The sequence below is a fragment of the Panthera pardus genome, unplaced genomic scaffold, assembly GCF_024362965.1.
Source record: "Panthera pardus isolate Hobbes unplaced genomic scaffold, ASM2436296v1 HiC_scaffold_2, whole genome shotgun sequence".
Classification (NCBI taxonomy): Eukaryota; Metazoa; Chordata; class Mammalia; order Carnivora; family Felidae; genus Panthera; species Panthera pardus.
The window spans coordinates 62,621,382-62,643,220 of record NW_026526765.1 but is presented as its reverse complement, the minus strand read 5'-3'; the positions used below and the strand labels follow the sequence as shown (position 1 = coordinate 62,643,220).

The window sequence follows — 21,839 nt, the reverse complement described above, 5'->3', positions numbered from 1 at the left end:
TACAACAGAGAGGGAGGGAGGCAAACCATAGGAGACTCTTAAATACAGAGAACAAACTGAGGGTGGATGGGGGTGGGGGAGAGGGGAAAGTGGGCGATGAGCATTGAGGAGGGCACTTGTTGGGATGAGCACTGGGTGTTGTACGTAAGCCAATTTGACAATAAATTATATTTAAAAACATAAGTTAAAAAAAATAAACCAAGTGGCATAAACACTAATATGTCCTTGAATTAGGGAGAATGCAAAGCACGTCACTAGACAGCATAGTCAATCAAGCCTGTGCTTAGTGGTGAGTAGGGGAAGAGAAGAGAGAGAAATAAAATGACAAGTTGAGCGTCTCATGTGTGCGTGAAGACACAGTCCTCGTCCTGGAGGAACCCAGAACCTGAAGGAGACTGACATGAAAAGCTTCCAATAACAACAACAGAGTTTATAACAGGGGAGGCCGCGGTGCAGGGGTTAACAACAAGATACCTATGTGTTTCAGGGCCACTTTCTTGCTAACGTATTGGGGCAAGGCACAAACTAAGCTGACTGTTCCTTGATTTCTGGCATAACTTCCCTCAGGTTGATTTTGAAAATCAAATGCAGAACCTGATGCATAATGGTGCTCCACAGTGTTGGCTCTCCCCTCCTCCACCTTCTAGGGAGGAATGTGACCAGAAGCTTCTTAGAAGAGAAGCAGCAGCAAAGGGAAAGTAGCCTGGCAAGAGAAGGCAGCCAGCAACTCAGACTGTTTGGTGATCCCGTTATCTTCCAAGGCGGCATTCCTGTCAAAATTGTTTTGTCTGTTCCACTAAGACTGAAAACTTCTAGGACAACTAGCAGTTCCTGTGGGATTTTGTTTTTTGCTTTGGTTTGGTTTTTTTGTCAGCACTGAGCTGAACATACATTGTTAGTATCAGCAACTCTAACTGATAGCAAACCAGGAAGCCAGAGAGTGAGAACAATCTAGCATTTGTTGTAGGAAAGATTCCCAAAGGACAGGTACAACAAGACATTCTTCTTGGTGAGGCCCGAAGTAGGCCGATAAAAACAGCAAGTGGAGGAACAGATTGATAAGCAGCAGGAACCAAGACCTGTAACTCTGATAATAGATTGCTGAGCTACGGATGGAAGTGTGCTCCGAAAGCCTCAATCCAGTGTAAAACTATGAAGCTGGATTTCCACATCCAGGAAGTGAACAGTCCAGAGAGGTTGCTAGAAGACAGAAATAAATAAGAATAAAAAGTTCAGAGAACTATGGGTGAAGTGGGGGAGGGGGGGGTCCTGTGTATCCCAGGTTTTTTTGTTTTCCCTGCAAATTCGCAATGTCATAAATTTCCCTGGTGTGACAGCAACACCAGGGAAGGTGCCACCAGTGTTTTCACCCTGGCCTCACAGGGTCCAGCCCGGGAGTGAAATGTGTAAAAGAAATGGGTGGCACCCTCTACACCTGTTCTTACACACCAGTCGCAGCAAGACATAAAGCACGTTAACAAACCTGAATGCCAACTGCAGGTACTATCCTGTTAGGAGGGGAAGTACCAGGGGGAAGATGCATGCCTTGGCCCCCATACCTCAGTGCCCACCTAGGCCCCTGCAGGGTGCCTGCCTTTCCATATAGACCCTGAGGACATCTTAGCAACCTGGTCAGCGCACCCATCGTCACTCAGGCTAAAGCCAGGATCATGGCTGCAGGAGTCCTGATGACCTGGCCACAGCTCTTCCCTGGTGCCCCTATAACCAGTCAGCTCGACATGAGGGGGCTTCTTGCCCACTATCCAAGCATCTCTTCCCAGCATGGCAAAACAAGGGAGTCACCTTTGGGAAAACTGGGAGTCGAGGTGGAGACTGAAGTGAGATTAGGACAAAGTAGGGGGCAGTTTTCCTCTCCTTCTAAAAAAGGAAGTAATAACAGTAAGCGGCCCCTGTAAACACCACGGGAGAAAAGAGGACCAGATTGGCGGTCTTTTCTCCCGCCTGGGGGTTGGGGGGACACAGAGGAGTTGAGACTATTAGAAAGGGGAGAGATGTGCGATACTGCTCTTTGCCCTGTCCTGCCCCAGTTACAGTCTGGTGAAGGGTAAAGTCCTTAGGGCTTGGCACACAGTAGGCACCAGGGAAGGATCAGCTATTGTTGGTATTATTTTCTTAAGTAAACTCTGCCCAACATGGGGCTCAAACCCATAACCCTGAGATCAAGAGTCGTATGCTCCACCAACTGGGCCAGCCAGGTGCCCCTACTGTTGATAGTACCTAGTAATAGTGGTTCTGAACTTTTTCCAGAGGTCTCATGAAAGCCATATACTTGCTCCCTGGAAAAACACAGACAAGTGTACATGCACCTAATTTTGCGAATTTCAGGTGGTAGCCTCTGGGTGAAACTGGCTAAGTCACGTAACCGCAGTATCCCCAACTGTAAAATAGGAATATGTCCCACTTACTCATAGGATAAGGTATGTGAGGAAGCTGGAGGGGAGGGCGGTGCTGACTGCTGTCCAAGCCAAGGCGGCATTTACCATGGGTGCCCTTTAGATTCCTCTTCTTTCTCTGCCCACCACTTAAGAGAGGATGCTCCTAGCCTCCAGCCCAGACTGCGTCTCTGCTCACTCTACATGCTCTTCCTGGCCCTCGTAGCCACACTCACAGGTTCAGTTATCTCCATGCTGGTGCCCCACACCCCCACCTACAGCCCGGGTTTCCTGCTCAACTTCCAGAGCCACATAACAATTGCCCACTGGGTATCTGCACGTGCATACCTCTGGTGCCGGCAAATTCCATCTGTCTACAACTAAACTCCTCACTGCCCTCATCTCAGTGAAAGGTTCCAGTGTCCACCCAGCGGGGAACCTGGACTCCTTCCTGTCCCTTAATTACCCCCACCCCTAACATCCAATCAGTCACCCACCTGCATATGCTAGTAAATATGTGCTAGCCCCCAAAACACTACTTCTCTGACTCCATTTCATTCCTATTACCATAACCCAGGATACTTCTCTCTCGCAGACTCTTGAAATAGCGGCATCAGTCGTTGGCCTAGCTCTTAATCATCCTTTGGGTTTACCCTTAAAGGTCACTTCCTTCAAGAAGCCACCCGCTACCAGTGTTTCTAGTGCTCTTACCCAGCAACCAGTTCTGGCTACCTCGGCACAGGACCTGGCTACCTCGGGCTCCACCCACCAGGGACACCCAGTGCCAGTTGTCACCCTGCTGAATTCTAAGCTCCAGGAGCCCAGGGGGAGTCTCCTGCTTCCCACTGTTCCGAGCAGCTAACATCGGGACAAAGAACAGGAGCTGGAAATACCTGTTGAGTGTTGCTGAGAAGCTTTTGTGGCTTGCACAGTCACACTTAGCTTCTCAACTCCGGCTTCCTCAAATACATCGCCTACTTTTACAAAACATCTGCTCTGCTTGTTCTGTTTTGGAGTGGCAACCCACAGTGTAGTACCACACTTTGGACAGTGTAAAGAAACTATGGAAACCATGTCAGAATCCTGACTGGATTCACGTGGGTAGCAGTATTAGTCGTTGAGCATCCTCAGCCACTAGAATACTCCCGTTTTACGGCTGGCCGGGGGGGGGGGGGGGGGGGGGAGGTGGTGGTGGTGGTGGTGGTGGTGGTGGTGAGTATTGGGGGGGAAAATGGGCCAACACATTTCAAAAGGAGGAGGTTTTAACTGAAGCGGTGACACAGCCTGAATAAAAGACTTGCTTGGAGCACTTGGGAGGGAAAGAACAGTGGGGCTTATTCTAACGCATGTGGGACCCCAGAACATTAATACCCCAGGCTTCTACTTTTCTATGTGGGCAGAATCGAAATCAATGCTCCCCTTTCATTTCACCATGCTGTCACTGTGAACACCTATACAAAAGGAGGCCAGAATTTTATAAGCTGAATGCTCTGTACTTTGTCCGGCACAATGGAAACAGTTAATCAGAATTGCTGTGTGAACTTGCTGATTTTTATTGATTCAGAATAGCTTCAGTGTTTTAATAGAGCTAGTTGACTTCATTTCCCCTGACCCTGAATTGCTCTCAAAGAAAAAAAAAAGTGGGTGTGTTATATAATGTTTGAAGGAAGTACTAACACTATTTTGACAATGGTCCCCTCCAAAATGCCTTCCCTCTTACCCCCAATTATGAAGTAATACCATGCTCTTTTTGGAAAATATACAAAGCCATAAAAGAAATAATCATTATCAACATTTTGGTCTGTTTCTCACCAGGCTTTTTGCTATGTACAGAAGTTAAAAATCCTTTTTCTCTTAATATTCTATTATCTTTTGTTATTAAAATAATTGTTATTGTTTTTTACTCAAGTATTACCTTTTCATAGGAGAACATGCTAAAAAGGAAAAAGAAAATTTTAATCACTTGTGATTCCCATCCAGAAGCAATGCTAGTAGTTTTCTCTTTTCAATCTCATTTCTAGGCATATGTTCCAGAAAAAAAGAAATTAATTCCATCCATTCAACTGTTGAGAAGAAGTTGAAATAAAGGGGCAAGAAAAAAAAATACATAACTTTTGCCTAAGAGCCCATCTTCATTTTAAACACATTTGTTCTCTAGGGGCACCTGGGTGGCTCAGTCAGTTAAGCGGCTGATTTCGGCTCAGGTCATGATCTCATGGTTCATGGGTTCGAGCCCCACATCAGGCTCTGTGCTGACCGCTCAGAGCCTGGAACCTGCTTCGGATTCTGTGTGTCTCTCTCTCTGCCCCTCCCCTGCTGGCGTGCTGTCTCTCTCTCTCTCTCTCTCAAAAATGAATAAAACGTTAAAAAAAAAAAACATTTGTTCTCTGAACAGGAGGGAGCAAGGATAGGGTGGTGAACCCATTCTAAAATGCCTAAATATGTATTTTAAGATATAATTTAAATATAGTTAATAAAAGAGCAATTGACTCTTCAAATTTTTGGAAAAGGAAATCCAGGGTCAAATCTCCCATGAGTCCAAGCACTGTTGTTAAAAAACTGCCCAGAAGAAATGCACAAAATGGTGCTATATCTGAAGCAATGTCAAAATAACATATGATAAAATTTTGTTGGGTCAGTAATAAGGATATAGACATCATTCTATGTTGAAAGAAAACAAGGAAAACATTGTTAAAAGCAACCAGTGCCCCTCAGATTACATCTTCAAATCATGCTGGAAATACTCCTGTCCTGGCAGAAGGGCTCATAGAACTCGCGTAGAATCTGGAAGGGCAAGAAGGATGTGGTCCAGACACTTACGCTATGATGGTTTCTAAGAGATCTATCTCCCTGCTGAGAGCTCACGCCTGGAGCCTGGAGCATGCCTTTTCTTTTTCTATGACCCAAGCACAAATGACTAATCAAAAGGTAAACCAAATGTAGAAGAAAACATCAGTTGGCTGCCCCTCTGGGGCTTATCTTAATAGGAAAGTCATCAGGGGGTCCCAGCGGTTTTGTCGTTTCTTTGCAAAATACACTTTGTGTATTATTAAAATTTACAAATCATCTTCACCACCACCATCTCATTTGGTAATAACTTGGATAGCAGAAAGGGCAGGTATTGCCCCATTCTGTAGAAGAAAAAATTGAGGCTCATAAATTAAATGATTTGTGCAAAGTTAATCCAGCTTGCAAGTGATGCAGTAAGATTGCAAACCTGGGGCCTCACCTAGTCTAATGATCATACCAGGAGTCCACACTGTGTTCACCTGGACAGGCTTTGTAGAAGGACATTTCCAATATCCTCTTAAAGGGCTGGATGGAGCTCCTTCTAAGCAGGGGTCGCGGCAATCACCGGAACAAGTGAACTGCCAAGCAGAATGTGATTCGCGGCCATCCATCCATCTCAGACAATGGGCCATGCTGTAACAAAATGGGTCAGTTACTAGGAATGAGGGGAGGAGAAAGCATGTATCTGAGTTTATATACTGGTTAATATTAATATTCTCAACATTTTCATAAACAAGGAAACAGGCTCAAGAGTTAAGTGACTTCCTGGGCAAAGGGAACTCGACAAGTTTCCCTCCCGGAATCTGAGCTGATTCCCTCATTTCAGCAATACCAATAAAGCTATGAGGTGACAGAGTGACAGTACCTGGCCTTTAGGGGCTTGCAATTATCTAGGAAGTCTTTGATCTCTAATTTGGCTAGGAAAGGAGGTCCTTTCCTCTTCTTTGTTTAAAAAAAAAATTTTTTTTAATGTTTATATTTGAGAGAGCGAGCGCGCGCAAGTGGGAGAGAGGCAGAGAGAGAGACACAGAATCTGAAGCAGGCTCCAGGCTCTGAGCTGTCAGTACAGAGCCCAACGTGGCGCTCAAACCCACGAACCGTGAGATCATGACCTGAGCGGAAGTCAGACGCTCAACCAACTGAGCCGCCCAGGCGCCCCTACTCCTGTCTTCTTCCATAGGCTTTATGCTGAGGCCATTAGGGCCTCACTAGCAGTAAGTCCCAGTAGGGTTTGGAGAACCCTTCCAGGTTCAGGCCTGAACTATTACCTCACTAGGGCCTCTTCCTTCCCTAGAAGGCTTACTGAGCAGAATGCTCCCTTCTGGGGGACAATCAAAACCTCCCTGGCACAGAACCAGGCCCTTCAGGGCTCTCATCCTTGTGTTTCACACTGTTACTAGTGCAGCCAACATACTAATCTTCCTGACTCGTGTCTGTAGGAATTGGATCCCAGCAAGTGGCAAGCAAGCCCTAGTGCAAATAGCAATGTCATCCAGTTGGTTTCCCAATGTCTAATTGAGAGCAAATGGCAAGTAAAAAAAATGCATCAGTACAAAGTAACAGAACAAGGCAGAAATCAGGGACTTGGATCAGCCAGGGTCATGACCTCTGCCTTAAACTAGGCCATTACATTGGAAATGTGTCAAAACATGATCATGAATGCTGCTCTCCATCACTGCTGCAAGCACGCCATAGCTAAGGTCTGCTGTCCCAAAACTATGTAGGCTCCCTATTGGCTAATGCAGCATGCTGAACTCAAGCCACGTGAAAGCAGCACTCAAAGAAGTGCCACTACACTAGAGACATCACAAGGCTCAGCTTCGAAACCGTGGTGGTTTGCAAGAAAGCAGTGCAGGGTGGCAGTGGGAAGGTTTTAGACGGACTCCCCCGCCCCCAGGGATAATGGGGTGCAGAGCCTGGCGAGAAGAATCTGGGTGGAGAGCTGCAATGAATGGAGTCACGCTTCCCCCACGGCTAGGGCTCAAAGACTGTGGCATCCTTTTATGTGGCCACCGTAATCACCTGCATTGCCTTCTTAAATGACAGATATTAAGGGTCAAGTGAACTGCTCTAATGGGAGACAGCCTGGCAGAAGTCTTCCCTTCTACTCGAAGCTCAAAGTTGGCTCCAACTCTGGGAGAGTCAGGGTAGCAAGTGAAAAGGGCTTTCGAATGGAAATTACAAAACCAGGGATCCTACTCCCTGGTCTGCCTCTGAGCAGCTACATTTAACTAGGCAAGCGATTCTCCCTGTCTGGGTGCAGATTGCTTATCTATAAAACGATGGGGTTAGCTAGCATTTGTTACCATGGTCCCCTCCAATGTCAGATCTTCAGGGTTTTATGGATTCCATGAAATTGGCTACCCTTTTGCTGGAAATGTAAAGTATGAAGTTGCCTCTCAGGAAAATCTGAAGTTCAAAAAGTAAAGAATGGAAACAAAGAAATGAAAGCAGGACGGTCATTTCAACTCGAAACTCTTTTGTCCTAAGGCAAAGCAATGAGTTCAGATAGTCGGGGAGGAATAGAAAAGCACAAACTGCAAAACAGGAAATCCATTCTTGGCTTGGCTGGTTGTCAAAAAGCCATGCACTGGTGAAAATTTAGACCCATTTAAAATTTTAATTTCTTAAAACTAATAAAGTCCCCAAATTAGTGAATTATTCAGATGCCTGCTACCAAAACACAGAAATACTGTCCTACACCAGGCTTTTTAATCTGCCTCGATTTCTCCAGTGCTATTTCTGGGGGTGTGATGATACAAGGAGCTGCTGTGATACAAGGAACCTTCAATTTGCTCACCATCATGACCACTTTTTTATGGACCACAGTCAGACATGGCTTTGCATTACAGTTCTATGTATACTGACCTTATCTCTCCAAATTGTGTATCAGCTCTTGACCTTGCAGGGACCTCAATTTCCACACCTTTGATTCCTCCAGTGCCTTGCTTGGCTACAGTAAGCGCTGAAATGATTACTAATGATTCAGGAAAGTACTCACCAGTATCTTCAGGTATGTCAAACCACATGACCAGGTTTACACTTCCAACCTAGTTTGAACTACAACATCAGTTTTTTTTGTTTTTTTTTTAAAGGCATCATATCTAAAGATAGAAAAGCTTCCAAAAATGAACTTAACAAACACCGAAACCAGATTTCCACAGAAAGCAGAAAAATAATTTATTCCAATAGATGGCAGAAATAAGAAAGTCGTCCTGAAAATATACTTTGGTGTAATTCTGTTAGCACAGATATTCCCTCTGAACGTGCTCTCCTACGGACTGCCCCACTTGACTCTACCGGTCTCGCGACAGTTTTTAAACACTTCGCAGATTCCCATGTTGTGACCGGGCAGGAGCGGTCTCCAAATGCACAGGCTCCAAGGAGAGAGCAGCACGTTTCTCAGAAGTACAGCGCCTCCTATCTCAGAAGAGTGCATAGACATTTTACAGAGCCAGCACAGTTTGGGTTAAGTAGGCACATAATTCATCAAAATGTAAAAAAAGGTGACAGGAGAAAATACTGCATTGTAGAAGGAGATATTCAAACGTGGTGTGAATGTTTAAGGCAGCTGATGGCCAACACAGGCGAGTCAGAGGTGTTCTGGGTTTGGAGTTGATTTTGCATCTAGAGGAATTCTCTTCGTGACCTGCAAAACAAAGCCGTTCTAGTAACTAATCCTTAACCCATCCTCAAGTGGGCAAATGGCTAATAACATCAATAAAAGTCAATCAGGCCAATAATTTAAAATATATAGGTGCTCAGTAAATACTTGAATAAAAAGTTAGCTCAAATAATGTCCCAGTTTGGACAGGTTTCGTAGAGCTGTGACAAGAGGTCCGATTACCAAGGACATTGCTGAACTGAGGGTCGTTAAGTAACAGTTGGACTGTGTCACAGAAAGCAGGAAGTTGACTCAGACCAATCCTACTGGCATCTAATGGGTTCACTTCAAGAATCTGTATTTGCCCTTCCCCTCCTACAGCAAGGAAGCACAGTTCCCACAGCCATGGCAAGCTTTTCTCTTATGTCAGACTCCTAAAGAGCTAGCTCCTTGGTACTCGAGGTTGCTCCTCGTTTGCTCCCCATTCTTACAGGTATAGGTGACAAATGAGATTTCTTTTTCTGGAAGCTTAAAGCTGTAACATCACCTTTGCAGAGCTAGCAAACATTTAAAATATGTATCTTCACACATCAAACTGGTAACAGTGGTCACGTCCACTCCCTTAATATAGCTTATTTTATTTATTTTTGAGAGAGAAAGAGTGCGTGTGGCGAAGGGCAGAGGGGGAGAGAGAATCCCAAGCAGGCTCCATGCCAAACGAGGAGCCCAACTTGGGGCTTAATCCCACGACAGTGAGATCATGACCTGAACCGAAATCTAAGAGTTCGATGTTTAACCGATGGAGCCACCCAGGCGCCCCCATAAAGCTTATTTTAAAAGACTATAAAAGTAAGGGTGCCTGGTGGCTCAGTCTGTTGAGCGTCTGACTTCGGCTCAGGTCATGATCTCGTGGTTTGTGAGTTCGAGCCCCGTGAGCTCGAGCCCTCCATCGGGGTCTGTGCTGACAGCTCAGAGCCTGGAACCTGCTTCGGATTCTGTGTCTCCTCCTCTCTCTGCCCCTCCCCTGCTCATGCTCTGTCTCTCTATCAAAAATAAATAAACATTAAAAAAAAGACTATAAAAATAAAGCCACATATGTGGCTTTCAAAATTAAAAAATAAAGAGAATAGAAAAATTAAGTAAATAGTGGCTTTCAAAGGCAATTTCCACACAAGGCCTGAGTTGGCAGATAAGAAAACAAGCTGGTTATGACACAGAATTTCCCAGAATGTTGAGGGTTAAGTGCAGGGGGGCAAAGGGCTAGTTAAATTGAGAAGAGACACGGTTTGTGGCAGGCACGTCTGACAAGACTGAAGGTCAAGTAGTACGTAGGAGATCTGATGGGTCCTTAAGTTTTTCCAGATCAGTGGGCACAAGCAGGAGAATCCACAGAGCAGTGCGGTAAAATGATAGGTTTCCCAGGGTCCACAATGCCCAGCAGCAGATACAAGACGGCCGCTAAGTCTTACTGGTGCAAGCTGGGGCAGTCCAACCACCCTCCGCATGGGAAGTACCAGACTGCTCGACCCACTAAGGCAGGCCACTGCAAACAAAATACATTCAACCCGAGATATAATCAGAGGACTGTTTTTATAATGTACTAGGAAAATAACCACATCAGGCCAGGGAGGGGCAACTACGAGAGCTACTGGTTTCTTGTGCCTCACTGCCTCATAAAACCTTTAATCTAATGATCATTTCCTCTTCTCCTCCTTAGGCCACCGGAACAACCTGTCTGCACAGACCTGTGTTCCATGCAGATGAGAAATTTTACTTGAGAATACCGAAGCAGTGAATGCAGATGTTTTGTGTGTTAGTTTTCTATGAAGCATACAGGTTAGACCTCCTCATCGTTTAGGCCTTTTTGGACAAACGAACAATAACAAAAGTAAAAAGTAAATCTTCATCTTTAGAAAACCACACTGAAACGGGCTAATTTTCACTTAGGCTCAATGATACTAGCTTGAGATAAATGTGAGTGGGCATTATATTAAATGGCATGGACTTGTGGTTTGATTTGGGGGTGAATTAAAGAAGCACATACTCTAATTGTCTCTCTGACATGAAACCGCCGTTGGGGGTGGGTGGGGAGGACCTCAACCAAAGGGTCCACATTCTCATTCTGTAAAATAAGGGAATGACTAAGGCTACTTTCAGATAAAACTGACAGTGAAGACAACATAAAAATATTAAGGCCTGAACCAGGAAATCTTTTCAGAGGAGGATGAGTGTGTGTGTGTGTGTGTGTGTGTGTGTGTGTATGTGTGTGTCAAAGAATAGGTTTTATTTTTATCTGTTTTTTCATTTTATTTTTATTTTTTTAATCTTTATTTACTTTTGAGAGAGAGAGACAGAGTGCGAGTGGGGGACGAACAGAGAGGGAGACACAGAATCCGAAGCAGGCTCCAGGCTCCGAGCTGTCAGCACAGGGCCCGACGCGGGGCTCAAACTCATGAACCATGAGATCATGACCTGAGCCGAAGTCGGACGCTTAACTGACTGAGCCACCCAGGCGCCCCTCTGTTTTTTCATTTTCGATAAATTCACACAACAATTCCTTTTTTACGATTATGTGCAAGATATGTGTTTATTGCAGAGTAACTACGAGAGATATTTAAGCAAATGAAAAGTATGTGCATTTAACGAAGTCAAGGCAATGTACCAAATGAATAGCTAAATACATTTACGGAGAAATGAAATCACTTTGAGACCAAGTGGCCAGAAAAGCTGGACACTCAAAGAGAAAACATCACAAAGAATTGAGAGAATGGGTGAACGGAGGGCAGAAAGAATGTCTGCAGAGTATGTGCTTACTAATCTGCGTCCTAAATTAATGAATGTCATAGGGTAGTAAGAGACAGGAAAAGCTAAGTGAAGTTAATTAGACCAAGAACACGGAAATGGCAGGGCTGGAACCAATAGGTCACGGAGGAAAGTAGCGAATAAGTAGGCTGCAAAAGTGGTCTGAGGGCAACTGGCAAGGCCTTGATGGCCAAGTGAGGAAGCTGGACATGATCTGCAGGTTAGTCATTCTTATCTTTCGTGGCTCATAGGACCTTTGGTGACCCTGACAAAAGCTGTGCTTACAACGTGTTACAGAGGCAGGTACTCACTAACCTCAGAGATTTAAAGTTTAAAAAAAAAACCCTACAGTAGCCTACGGAGAACTACTGAAAGCTTCTGAGGCAAGCAGTGATCTCTTTCCGGGAGAGCTGCATCAGGAAGACAAACAGGGTGGAGTTTTGTAGATACTGTGACTACAGAGCAGGGAGACCTGAGGAAGAGCCACAGTAATAACTTGGAGTCACATTGATCTGGGTCAGAAATTAGGGTGCCCAAAGGAGAAACGGGAAACAAAAACAGACACAAGAGCCATTAACAGGATCAAATGGATTCGAGGAAAAGGAGAAAGGAGTGATTAGAGAAAGAAGTGAGTGAACAGGTTCTGACTCTAAGTGACGGGGAGATCTATGACATCAGGAATTGAAACAGAGACATGACAGTTTGAGTGGCAGCAGCAAATCCGGTCAGAGAGAGCCGAGTAAAAGATAACATTTTCAAAAAAAAAATTGTAATATTTATTTTTGAGACAGATAGACAAACAGCATGAGCAGGGGAGGGGCAAAGTGAGAGGGAGACACAGAATCCGAAGCAGGCTCCAGGCTCTGAACTGTCAGCACAGAGCCTGACATGAGGTTCAAACTCATGAGCGGTGAGACCATGACCTGAGCCAAAGTTGGACACTTAACCAACTTAGCCGCCCAGACGCCCCTAAAAGATACGCTTTTTAACCACAAAACACCTTGCACTGTTTAACTTTTCACAAACATGGCTTACTTTCAACCTCTCAACAAGTCACAAACTTCTTTAGAGCCCACAGCCTTCCCTGAAATCCCCACTCAGTAACAGGCACCTCATGAGCACTCAAATATTTTTGGAATGCATAGAAAAACAGCTCCCCTTGGGGCATAGGCCTAATTACCAATATACTTTATTCCTCTCCTGTCCAGACTCTGTAAAAAAAAAAAAAAAAAAAAAAAAAAAAAAAAACACAAGGTTTGCCCTTTAGGACTGCAGTAAGCCATATAAGTTCATCTAAAATGTTACAATGCTGTGGTAAACTAACTTGTAGGACACTGGGGCCGGGCCAAATCCACTCCAGCAAGATTCCACACTAGCATCGCACCCCCAGGGCAATAGGAAAATGGGCCATGACAAAAACAGCAATCTTGATGTGACAGTTCCAGAAGCATCTTAGGAATCTAGGAAAGGCAGACAAGGTTGGCAGGGGAAAGAGAGGGAGTGAGCACCGTTCTTAGAAGTACTGGGCAAGATTTCCAGCCAATAAACATAATGTGCTATAACTCAGCCTATCACCACCACATGAGAGAAAATCGTGGCAATTAAAATGACTAAAGTAGCAAAAGATCAGCTAGGTGTTTAACTGTGCTGTTGAAATCAAATCAGTTCCATCTATATAAAATTATCCTAAAGCTTTCATGGCTGTTCCTCATTTTTCTCTGCTGCATACCATGTCTGGTTTACACCTCCTACTTTCCAAATCTGGCCTCTAATCATGTACAAAATCAAACATTTTTCCTTACCAGATGAAGACAGGCCTAAATCTGGTTCTGCACTCCTTTATCATCCCACTGTTGTGTAAAAGTACAAAGTTCAAAAGGGAATTTAGCTCCATCTTTTGATTTACCACAAAGAAAAATGAAGTCTTGTCACAAGAGTTCTATTTGCTCTGTTAGGCAGAGATTAGATCTCTTCATGTGATAATTCCAAAGGCCTACAGTTATTGTACTACCATAGTCATGACCTCAAATACAGAACAAATGTGAAGACATTCCTAATTAGAGTTTGTCTGGCTCTGCCCTCCTGCTTCCTGGTGTTTGCTTGTAAAGGAACCACCTTTAATACAAGTTTTAAGCAGCCCTGGTTTGTGCTATGGACCAGAGTGCAGACAGAAGGTATTTGTCAGTCAGGTTAACTTGAGATTGAAAATGAACAAATGAGGGACGCCTGAGTGGCTCAGTCAGTTGAGCATCTGACTCTTGGTTTTGGCTCAGGTCATGATCTCACAGTTCGTGGGTCTGAGCCCCACATGGGGCTCTGCAGCTGGCAGCATTGAGCCTGCTTGGGATTCTCTCTCTTTCTCTCCCTCTCTCTCTCTCTCTCTCTCTCTCTCTCTGCCCCTCTCCTGCTCAAGCTGTCTCTGTCTCTCTCAAAATAAATAAATGTAAAAAAAAAAATTTTTTTTTTTTTAAGAAAATGGACAAATGAAACCTCAGATATACACCCAGTGTTCTTCAGGTCCAAAGCGCCCTTTTTCATTACACAGGAAGGAAATGAGGCTCAGAGAAGTTAAGTGAAAGGCAATGCTGGAAGGATTGGAATGCTGGATAAAAAAAAAAAAAAAAAAAAAAAAAAATATATATATATATATATATATATATATATATATATATATATATGATAAATCAAAACCCCTTTGGGCAAAGACAGAACTCTAAGGAAAAAGAAAAAAAAGAAAAAGCTGACTACTTAACTTATCTCGATCGGCAAAAATCCAAGCTGTGAGGAAACAAGCACTCTCCTACATTGTTAGTGGAAATGTAAAAATGGTATAATCCCTATAGAAGGGAGTGTAGTAATAGCTAGAAAAAGCATACACCTTTAACCCAGAGATCCACTTTCCATGGAATCTAACCCAAAGATTTCCAGCAAAAATAGAAAATAAAATGTCATATGTATAGGATGATACTGTGCCTCTATCGATAATAGCAAAAGACTAGAAACAATCTAAAAGTACACCAATGGCTATAAAAAGAATTGAAGAAGATCTCTATACACTGGTAGGAGCGGTCTCTAAAATACGTTGTTCAGTGAAAAAAAGCAAAGTACAGAATAGTATATGCAATATAATATCTTTTCTGTAATAGCTGTGTGGGGGGATATACACACATATACATATTTATGTGTATGTATTTGCTTATATACATGTTACGTATATACATATATATACCTGTATGTATGTATTTGCTTATCTTGGCAAAATGAAACACTGGAAAGAGAGACATCTCTGAATGTATCTTGTTTATAATTCTGACTGTGAAAATATGTTTACATATTCAAAAATAGTAGCAAATAAAAATATTACTATGAATGAACACAAAATAAAACAACTTAATCTGATTATGTATCACATTGATAATGATGAGAGAAAATAATTATTTCAAGTGACCTCAGAAAACAACATCTTTTCTTTATTTGTTCTAAGGACAAATAAAGCAGCAAAGAAATCCTAAATTGCATTCGATAAACTTACAGTTAGTAGTTATCTGGTGTTATCTGGAAACCATTATGTATTGCAGGATAATGAAAGTAAGTTACTGCCTGTAGGAGGCAAGATTTTCAGCATGTATGAATGATACTCAAGTATAAAACCAAAGAAGTCAAAACCATGTAATGTTAAATTTTAATTAGAAATATTAACATAAACTCATGATTTTTTTTCTTCTCAGAAGAATGTAATTCCTGGCTCTGTCCACTGTAAAGGCTTAGAAGCAACATCCCAGCAGAAATGGATGTACCTAGCAATCAGATCTTTTCTTTTTTTAAAATTTACTTTGAGAGAGACAGAGAGAGGGTGAGCGGGGGAGGGGCCGAGAGACAGCCCCCGAGAGAGGGGGAGAAACCAAGCAAGTTTCAAGTGGTCAGTGGGCAGAGCCCAACATGGGGGCCAAACCCACAAAACCGCGAGATCATGACCTGAGCCGAAACCAAGAGTCAAGACATTTAACCGACCGAGCCACCCAGGCGCCCTTTAGATCTTGGTTTTTAAATACCATTCCCACTGAAAGGAATGAAGGCCAGCTGGGCTTGAGGACTGACTAGTGAACCAGGTATCCTTTCAGTAGGAAACAGCTCATTCCAAGTCTGGGACAGGAAACACACAAGAGGGGTCTGGGACATCTTGATGTTGCCAGTAAGTGAGGAAACTACCAAAGACTAATAATAAAAGGACACAGAAGCCAGTTTACACAGGCTCTAGTAGGCCAAAGAAAGAGCAACTGACTACGAAAATGGTAATAAATGTAACTGATTAAAACTCAAAAGGGAAGAAAAGACAACCTCACTGGATACCCTGGAAGTAACTTGGACACCCAATATCTCACTCTGAAAATTAAAATAATTAAATACGGACACTGCTCTTCCTGTATGTTCTATATTTCAAGGTTACTAAATAACCTTAGAATGAGGGTTAAGTTCATCTTGGTAGAGACGTTTTATCTAATCAAATGTAGAAGTAATAATGGAACTAGAAAATCACCATTTTGCATTTTCTACCGAAACGTTTACTTCAGGCTAAGATTATGACAATCAACGGGTAAAACCCCCAGATAAAAGGCTGGCAGAGAACTTTACAATTGGAGGGACCAGGCTGTCATTACTTGAATTCACCGATCATCATAGCATTACTAAAGACAGGAGAGTCAGACACTCTGTGTCTCTTGCTAGGACTTCATAGTACCACATAAGCAGTACCCTTGCCAAAAAAGCTGAGCCAGATCTAGGCAAGCACTGAGTGCTAACTTCCATTTATCGAAATAATCAAGAAAGAGGAACAAACTTAATGACAGGTTTCCTGACTCTGGGCCAGTGAATAAATCTTTCCACTATACTACTCCTTATGTCTCTGAGCCTGTGAACCAAATAAAAGCTACAATTTTCATTCCAGTTTTCCAAAAGCACCTGTCTCTCTCTATCCAAAGCATTCAGAAATGCTCTTAATTTAAAATTTGCCAGCAACTCTTAAGAATCCTGCAATATCAAGTATAAATAATAGCGCTCCTGTGTCTGAAAGACTGCATGCAAACTTTATTTAAATGGCTGGGTAACAGCAGAATTGAAAAGAATCTCATGAATAAATCCTCTGGTAAGGTGAATGGCCTAAGTTCCAAATTCTGTCCTTCAGATGTTTGCTTTCGGCAGCCTGCCCTTGCCAAGTGTTAAAATGGCTGTCGTTTTCTGAGGAAAAGCCAAGGCAACCTCTAGCTGCCTGATGGACAACACTGATGTGAAAGGTTCAGGGCATAGTCACCTCGATGACTGAGCGCTGGAGAATAGGTCTTCCTCCTCAAGGCCAATGATACTTGAGGTACCAGATGGTTTCATTTTTCAACTGTGGTCCGAAGAGAGGGTTGAGCTGGGCCAGAATTGCAATCAGCCAACTAAAAGAATAATGGGGGAGGAAAAAAACAACAGAAAGTGGTGAACTCATGTGGGAACAGGACCATCTTCAATTAGGATGCAACAAGTGCTTTAGTCAAATTTAGCAGTGAGGTTTCACCATAGTCTGCTCTGTCTTTTCTTCTCTCATTACCTTAATTCCAAGTATCCAAGATTTCCTGCATTCATAGGAAACCTTTAACCCAGAGTATTTTTACCTAATCTCAATTTAGCATCATCACAACTTCCAGGCTCAGGAAGAATGGGTGTTACTTTATCCATTCTCCAAATGCTAAGACCCACACTGATATGACACACCCATTTTTACTGGCACAGCCAAGGTTAAATTTCAGCCCCCCATCTTCCAATTAGACTGTAACACTTGAGCTCCCCTTCTCTAATCACCATCACCACTAAAATATGTAACACGTCTTTTGGGCCCCAGTGGAGCTGAACCAAATGGGAATTTAATTCCCCCGGCTTACTTGAGAATCTAAGCAACAAGGCATTCCTCTGTACTATATGGACTAATTATGGAGGAAGTACAGTGATGCTACATTACCTCAGGGTTAGAAGCGAAAAAATAGCACCTAAATTGTCTTTAAACTTTTGTTCTACTGCTCCCAAAATTCTGAATAAATGGTTTTGTGTCTGATAGAGGAATACACATAATCCAGCAAAGTTTCAGAATCACTGAGCTAAGACTAAAGCAAAAACAACAAGAAAGATAATACACAAATGTCTGGCCGTTCAAACCATTCCATGTTTTACTTAGTGAACAAATATTTAATGAGCACCTACTAGGTTCCAGGCCCCACGGATACAGAGGAGAAAATGGAATGTCACCACCCTCACGAAGCTTACCTAATATAATATCAGGAAGGAAAGAAAGTGGGACGAAGGAATAGGGAATGATGGAGGTAGTGAGGGAAGACCTCTCCAAGGAGGTAACATTTGAGCAGAATACACATTGCCTTTCATTCCTATTTAATATATATGAAGTGATTGGAGACTCTCATTTTACGGGGCAAGGGTATGGTGAACAAGCCCAGCCTCCATGGACTGATCTGGCAGAGTGGATTTTAGTAACATGATCTGACGCAGCGATCCTCTGCATGGAATAGAAGGAACCGCTTTGCAAGGAAAAGGAGAGTTATTGCTGCAGGAGTCTCTTTCTAAAATTTTAGCACTTTAAATTCCCCTATTATAAGAGGGGAACCAGCCAAACCCAACCGGACTGTCAGCTGGTTGCACCTTTTTTCTTCCACTTGCTGTCGTTTTTAGAACTCTGCCAGCCAACGGCTCAAAAAGCCGATTCTGATCACCAGCTACTAGACTGCCACAGAATCTGCCAGCACCACACCAGAAGCTTGCACCTACGGAAACAAACATACCTGCCCGCCCTCCTACCCTGCCCCACCCCATGTAAGGTGGTTTTGTGACAGGAAACATGATACTTGAGGAAATGGGGCCAAAATAGATACCCTAAGCTGACTCACTTTATAAACAAAAAGTTAATTCAGGTGAGATTCTCTGATCTGTCCTTAAAACGAGAGTGTTAAACACAAAAAAATGCGAAGACTTGTAGCTGAGATCGCATCTATCTGACACTGTGAAAAAAAAGGAAGAAGACAGCACAAGCAGACACACTGAAGAGCTCTGTGCCTGCAGTGAACACTAATTGGTGCAGAGCTAAGAGTCATGGAAAATTCCACAGACCCAGGACTTCCCCAATCCCAGCAGGCAAGAGAGGCTGACCGTAAAAACAGTCGTTCATCCTTTCATAAGAGACTGAAATAACTGGCCAGTGCTTACAAGTACTAGATAAAAAAAAAATGCTAGAACCTATGCTAGTCTGTCTCCTTTCTTCATCAAAAACATATAGAATGAAATGAAAGCACCATCTCCCAGCACTTTGTATGATGTCGTATAGCTGTGCCTCTCGATCCTGGCCGCACATTATAATCATCCAGGGAGCTTTAAAAGATACTGACGCTATACTTCACACATAATCTTTCTTTTAATTCTCCCACGATACAGTTAAGGAAACTGAGGCAGAGAGAGGCTAACTGGTTTGCGTAGGGTCACAAATCTAATTAGGTGGTAGCAGCTCCTGAACCCAGAAATCAGGTTAGACTAATGTTCCTAACTACGTTTTGTAGGTAACTACAAGAGTTATCTCTGGAAATCTATTTTAACAGGTAACATTTCAGAAGGCATCTACTTAACTAAATTTAATCTGTCTGGAGTTAAGGAAACAAAGAATCCATCTGCCGATTATTGATGAAGTCTATCACAAAAGCTTTTGTTACCTGAGGTAAAGCAGAAATATCTCAAGTCAAAAACAAAGTCCACTTTGCCTGCTCAGATCAGGATTCAGAAACTTTTTAAAATCTAATCTTACATACTATTCTTAATGTTTCAAATCCAGCAAAACATCTTATTACAAAAACAAAACAAAACAAAAAACACCAAACACACAAAAAAAGAAAGAAAACAAACCAAAAAAAAACCCCAACAAACCACAGTTCAAGAAAATTCCTTGGGAAAAAGCCCAGGTCAGTTCACTTGAAATTTCATGGAGGAATTTTCCCCCCTCCAACCAGCTGAGCTCTGTGCCTGCCCTTCTGACTACCGCCTGACTTAAAATTTCCCTTTAAAGCTGATAAACACATTGGAAAACTGGAAGAGAAAAAAATCCACTCTGAATTGATGGAAGTGGGTGGAGGAAGAGATCATATTCCAATGAATCTATTACTTCATGTGTCCAAGAAAAGAGAACTAAGTGTACCCTTCACATTTGCCCAAACTGTTCCACACGTCTCCATAACCTGAAGGCCAGCCTAATAACTTAACTAACCATCTGAAATTATTCAAACTACTGAGGCAGCTATGGTGTGGTAACATATTTCAGAGAACCGCAGGGCTGGAATGGCCCAGAGGTCAAGTCCATGTTCCTCATTTTAATGACGAAGAAACTAAGTGCCAGGGAGCTCAATACCACACTGAATCAGTGACAGAGTTGGAAGAGGAACCCACACCTCCTGAGTCCCACTCTACCAGACTGCTTCCATAGCTTATTAAGGACAAAACAAACCAAGCAGTCCAGGAGCTCCCAACTAATTCCACAACCAGTTACCAAGACCATGCTCCATGTCAGGCTGTGAGGACACAAAGAGGAACTGGTTAAGGGGCTAACCCCCAAGGGGCTCATGAGCTTGTGAGACAAAACAAGGTTAGCAGTAGAGTGGGCTTTAAATAACATGCAGAGAATTTCATTCTACAAATACTCCCTGCTCACTTATCATAAGCTCAGGTCTTGGTTATTAGAATTCTCCAAGCACAAAATACACCCTCCGCACAGAAAAGACTATAGCCAGCTCTCTCAAATCTTGTTTGGTTTTTTTGTTCCACACTCAGATATGAGAACAGGGAACAAAAGGATGATTACTTCCCGGTGGCGCACAGATTAAGCGAATAACTGCTTGGCTTCCCTGTTGGAATGGGTAAGTCCAGCTAGGACTACTCTTCTGATCCACTGTCCCTCCAGTGAGAGCCATAATAGGAGTGACCTCTATTAGTGGCTTCATGAAGAAACAGCAGAGATGCAGGAGAGCGACCTGCCTTATCCCCACAGAGATGACCCCTGTCATATCCCCTCATCCCAATCAAATGACACAAATTCTTTCAAGGGCAGCAATGTTATTAGGCACTACTAGAAAATATGGCCTTCATCAATGAATGAATGGATGAATAGATAAAGAGATTGTAGCATATATATATATAGATTATATATATTGGTTATTATTGGGTTATTATTCAGCCATAAAAAAAGAATGATGGGAATGCAAGCTGGTGTAGCCACTCTGGAAAAACAGTGTGGAGGTTCCTCAAAAAACTAAAAATAGAACTACCCTACGACCCAGCAATTGCACTACTAGGCATTTATCCACGGGATACAGGTGTCCTGTTTCGAAGGGACACATGCACCCCCATGTTTATAGCAGCACTCTCAACAATAGCCAAAGTACGGAAAGAGCCCAAATGTCCATCAAGAAATGAATAGATAAAGAAGATGTGGTATATATACACAATGGAGTATTACTTGGCAGTCAAAAAAGAATGAAATCTTGCCATTTGCAACTACATGGATGGAACTGGAAGGTATTATGCTAAGTGAAATTAGTCAGAGAAAGACAAAATCATAGGACTTCACTCATATGAGGACTTTAAGAGACAAAACCGATGAACATAAGGGAAGGGAAACAAAAATAATATAAAAACAGGGAGGGGGACAAAACAGAAAAGACTCCTAAATATGGAGAACAAACTGAGGGTTACTGGAGGGGTTGTGGGAGGGGGGATGGACTAAATGGGTAAGGGGCACTGAGGAATCTACTCCTGAAATCATTGTTGCACTATATGCCAATTAATTTCTATGTAAATTTTAAAAAATAAAAAATAAAATTAAATAAATAAATAAATAAAATCTTAAAAAAAGAGAGAGAAAAAAAAGAATGAGATCTTGTCAGTTGTGACAACATGAATGGAACTCAAGGGCATTACGCTAGGTAAAATAAGATAGAGGAAGTTAAATACTGTATGGCCTCTCTTATATGTGGAAAAATATATATAACATATATATATATTTATTTATGATATGTAAATAAAACAAATTTTTATATAGGTATATATATAAAACCAGATGGGTGGTTGCCAGAGGTGGGATGTAGGGAATGGGAGAGATGGGTGAATTGTGTTTTGCTTTATTTAAATAATTTGAATTTAAATATTATTACTATAGAGAGAAAAAC

The 21,839-nt window shown here is 42.6% G+C and overlaps 1 protein-coding gene across 2 annotated transcripts in view; it reads right to left on the bottom strand.

Annotated features, from left to right (window-relative positions):
- Window positions 1-8,338: 8,338 nt before the first annotated feature.
- The window catches only part of ATP6V0E1 (ATPase H+ transporting V0 subunit e1), a 31,659-nt gene continuing 18,158 nt past the window's right edge, over window positions 8,339-21,839 (bottom strand). The window contains exons 3-4 of one of the 2 annotated variants that reach the window (XM_019450333.2): window positions 16,898-17,027; window positions 8,339-8,832 (exon numbers count right to left, since the gene is read on the bottom strand). In XM_019450333.2, coding sequence (XP_019305878.1) covers window positions 16,934-17,027 — 94 coding nt within the window. In that variant the 3' untranslated portion in view covers window positions 8,339-8,832; window positions 16,898-16,933. Of the gene's footprint in view, window positions 8,833-16,892; window positions 17,028-21,839 lie in introns of those variants that run through there. The other variant, XM_053907100.1, reaches the window with a different exon arrangement.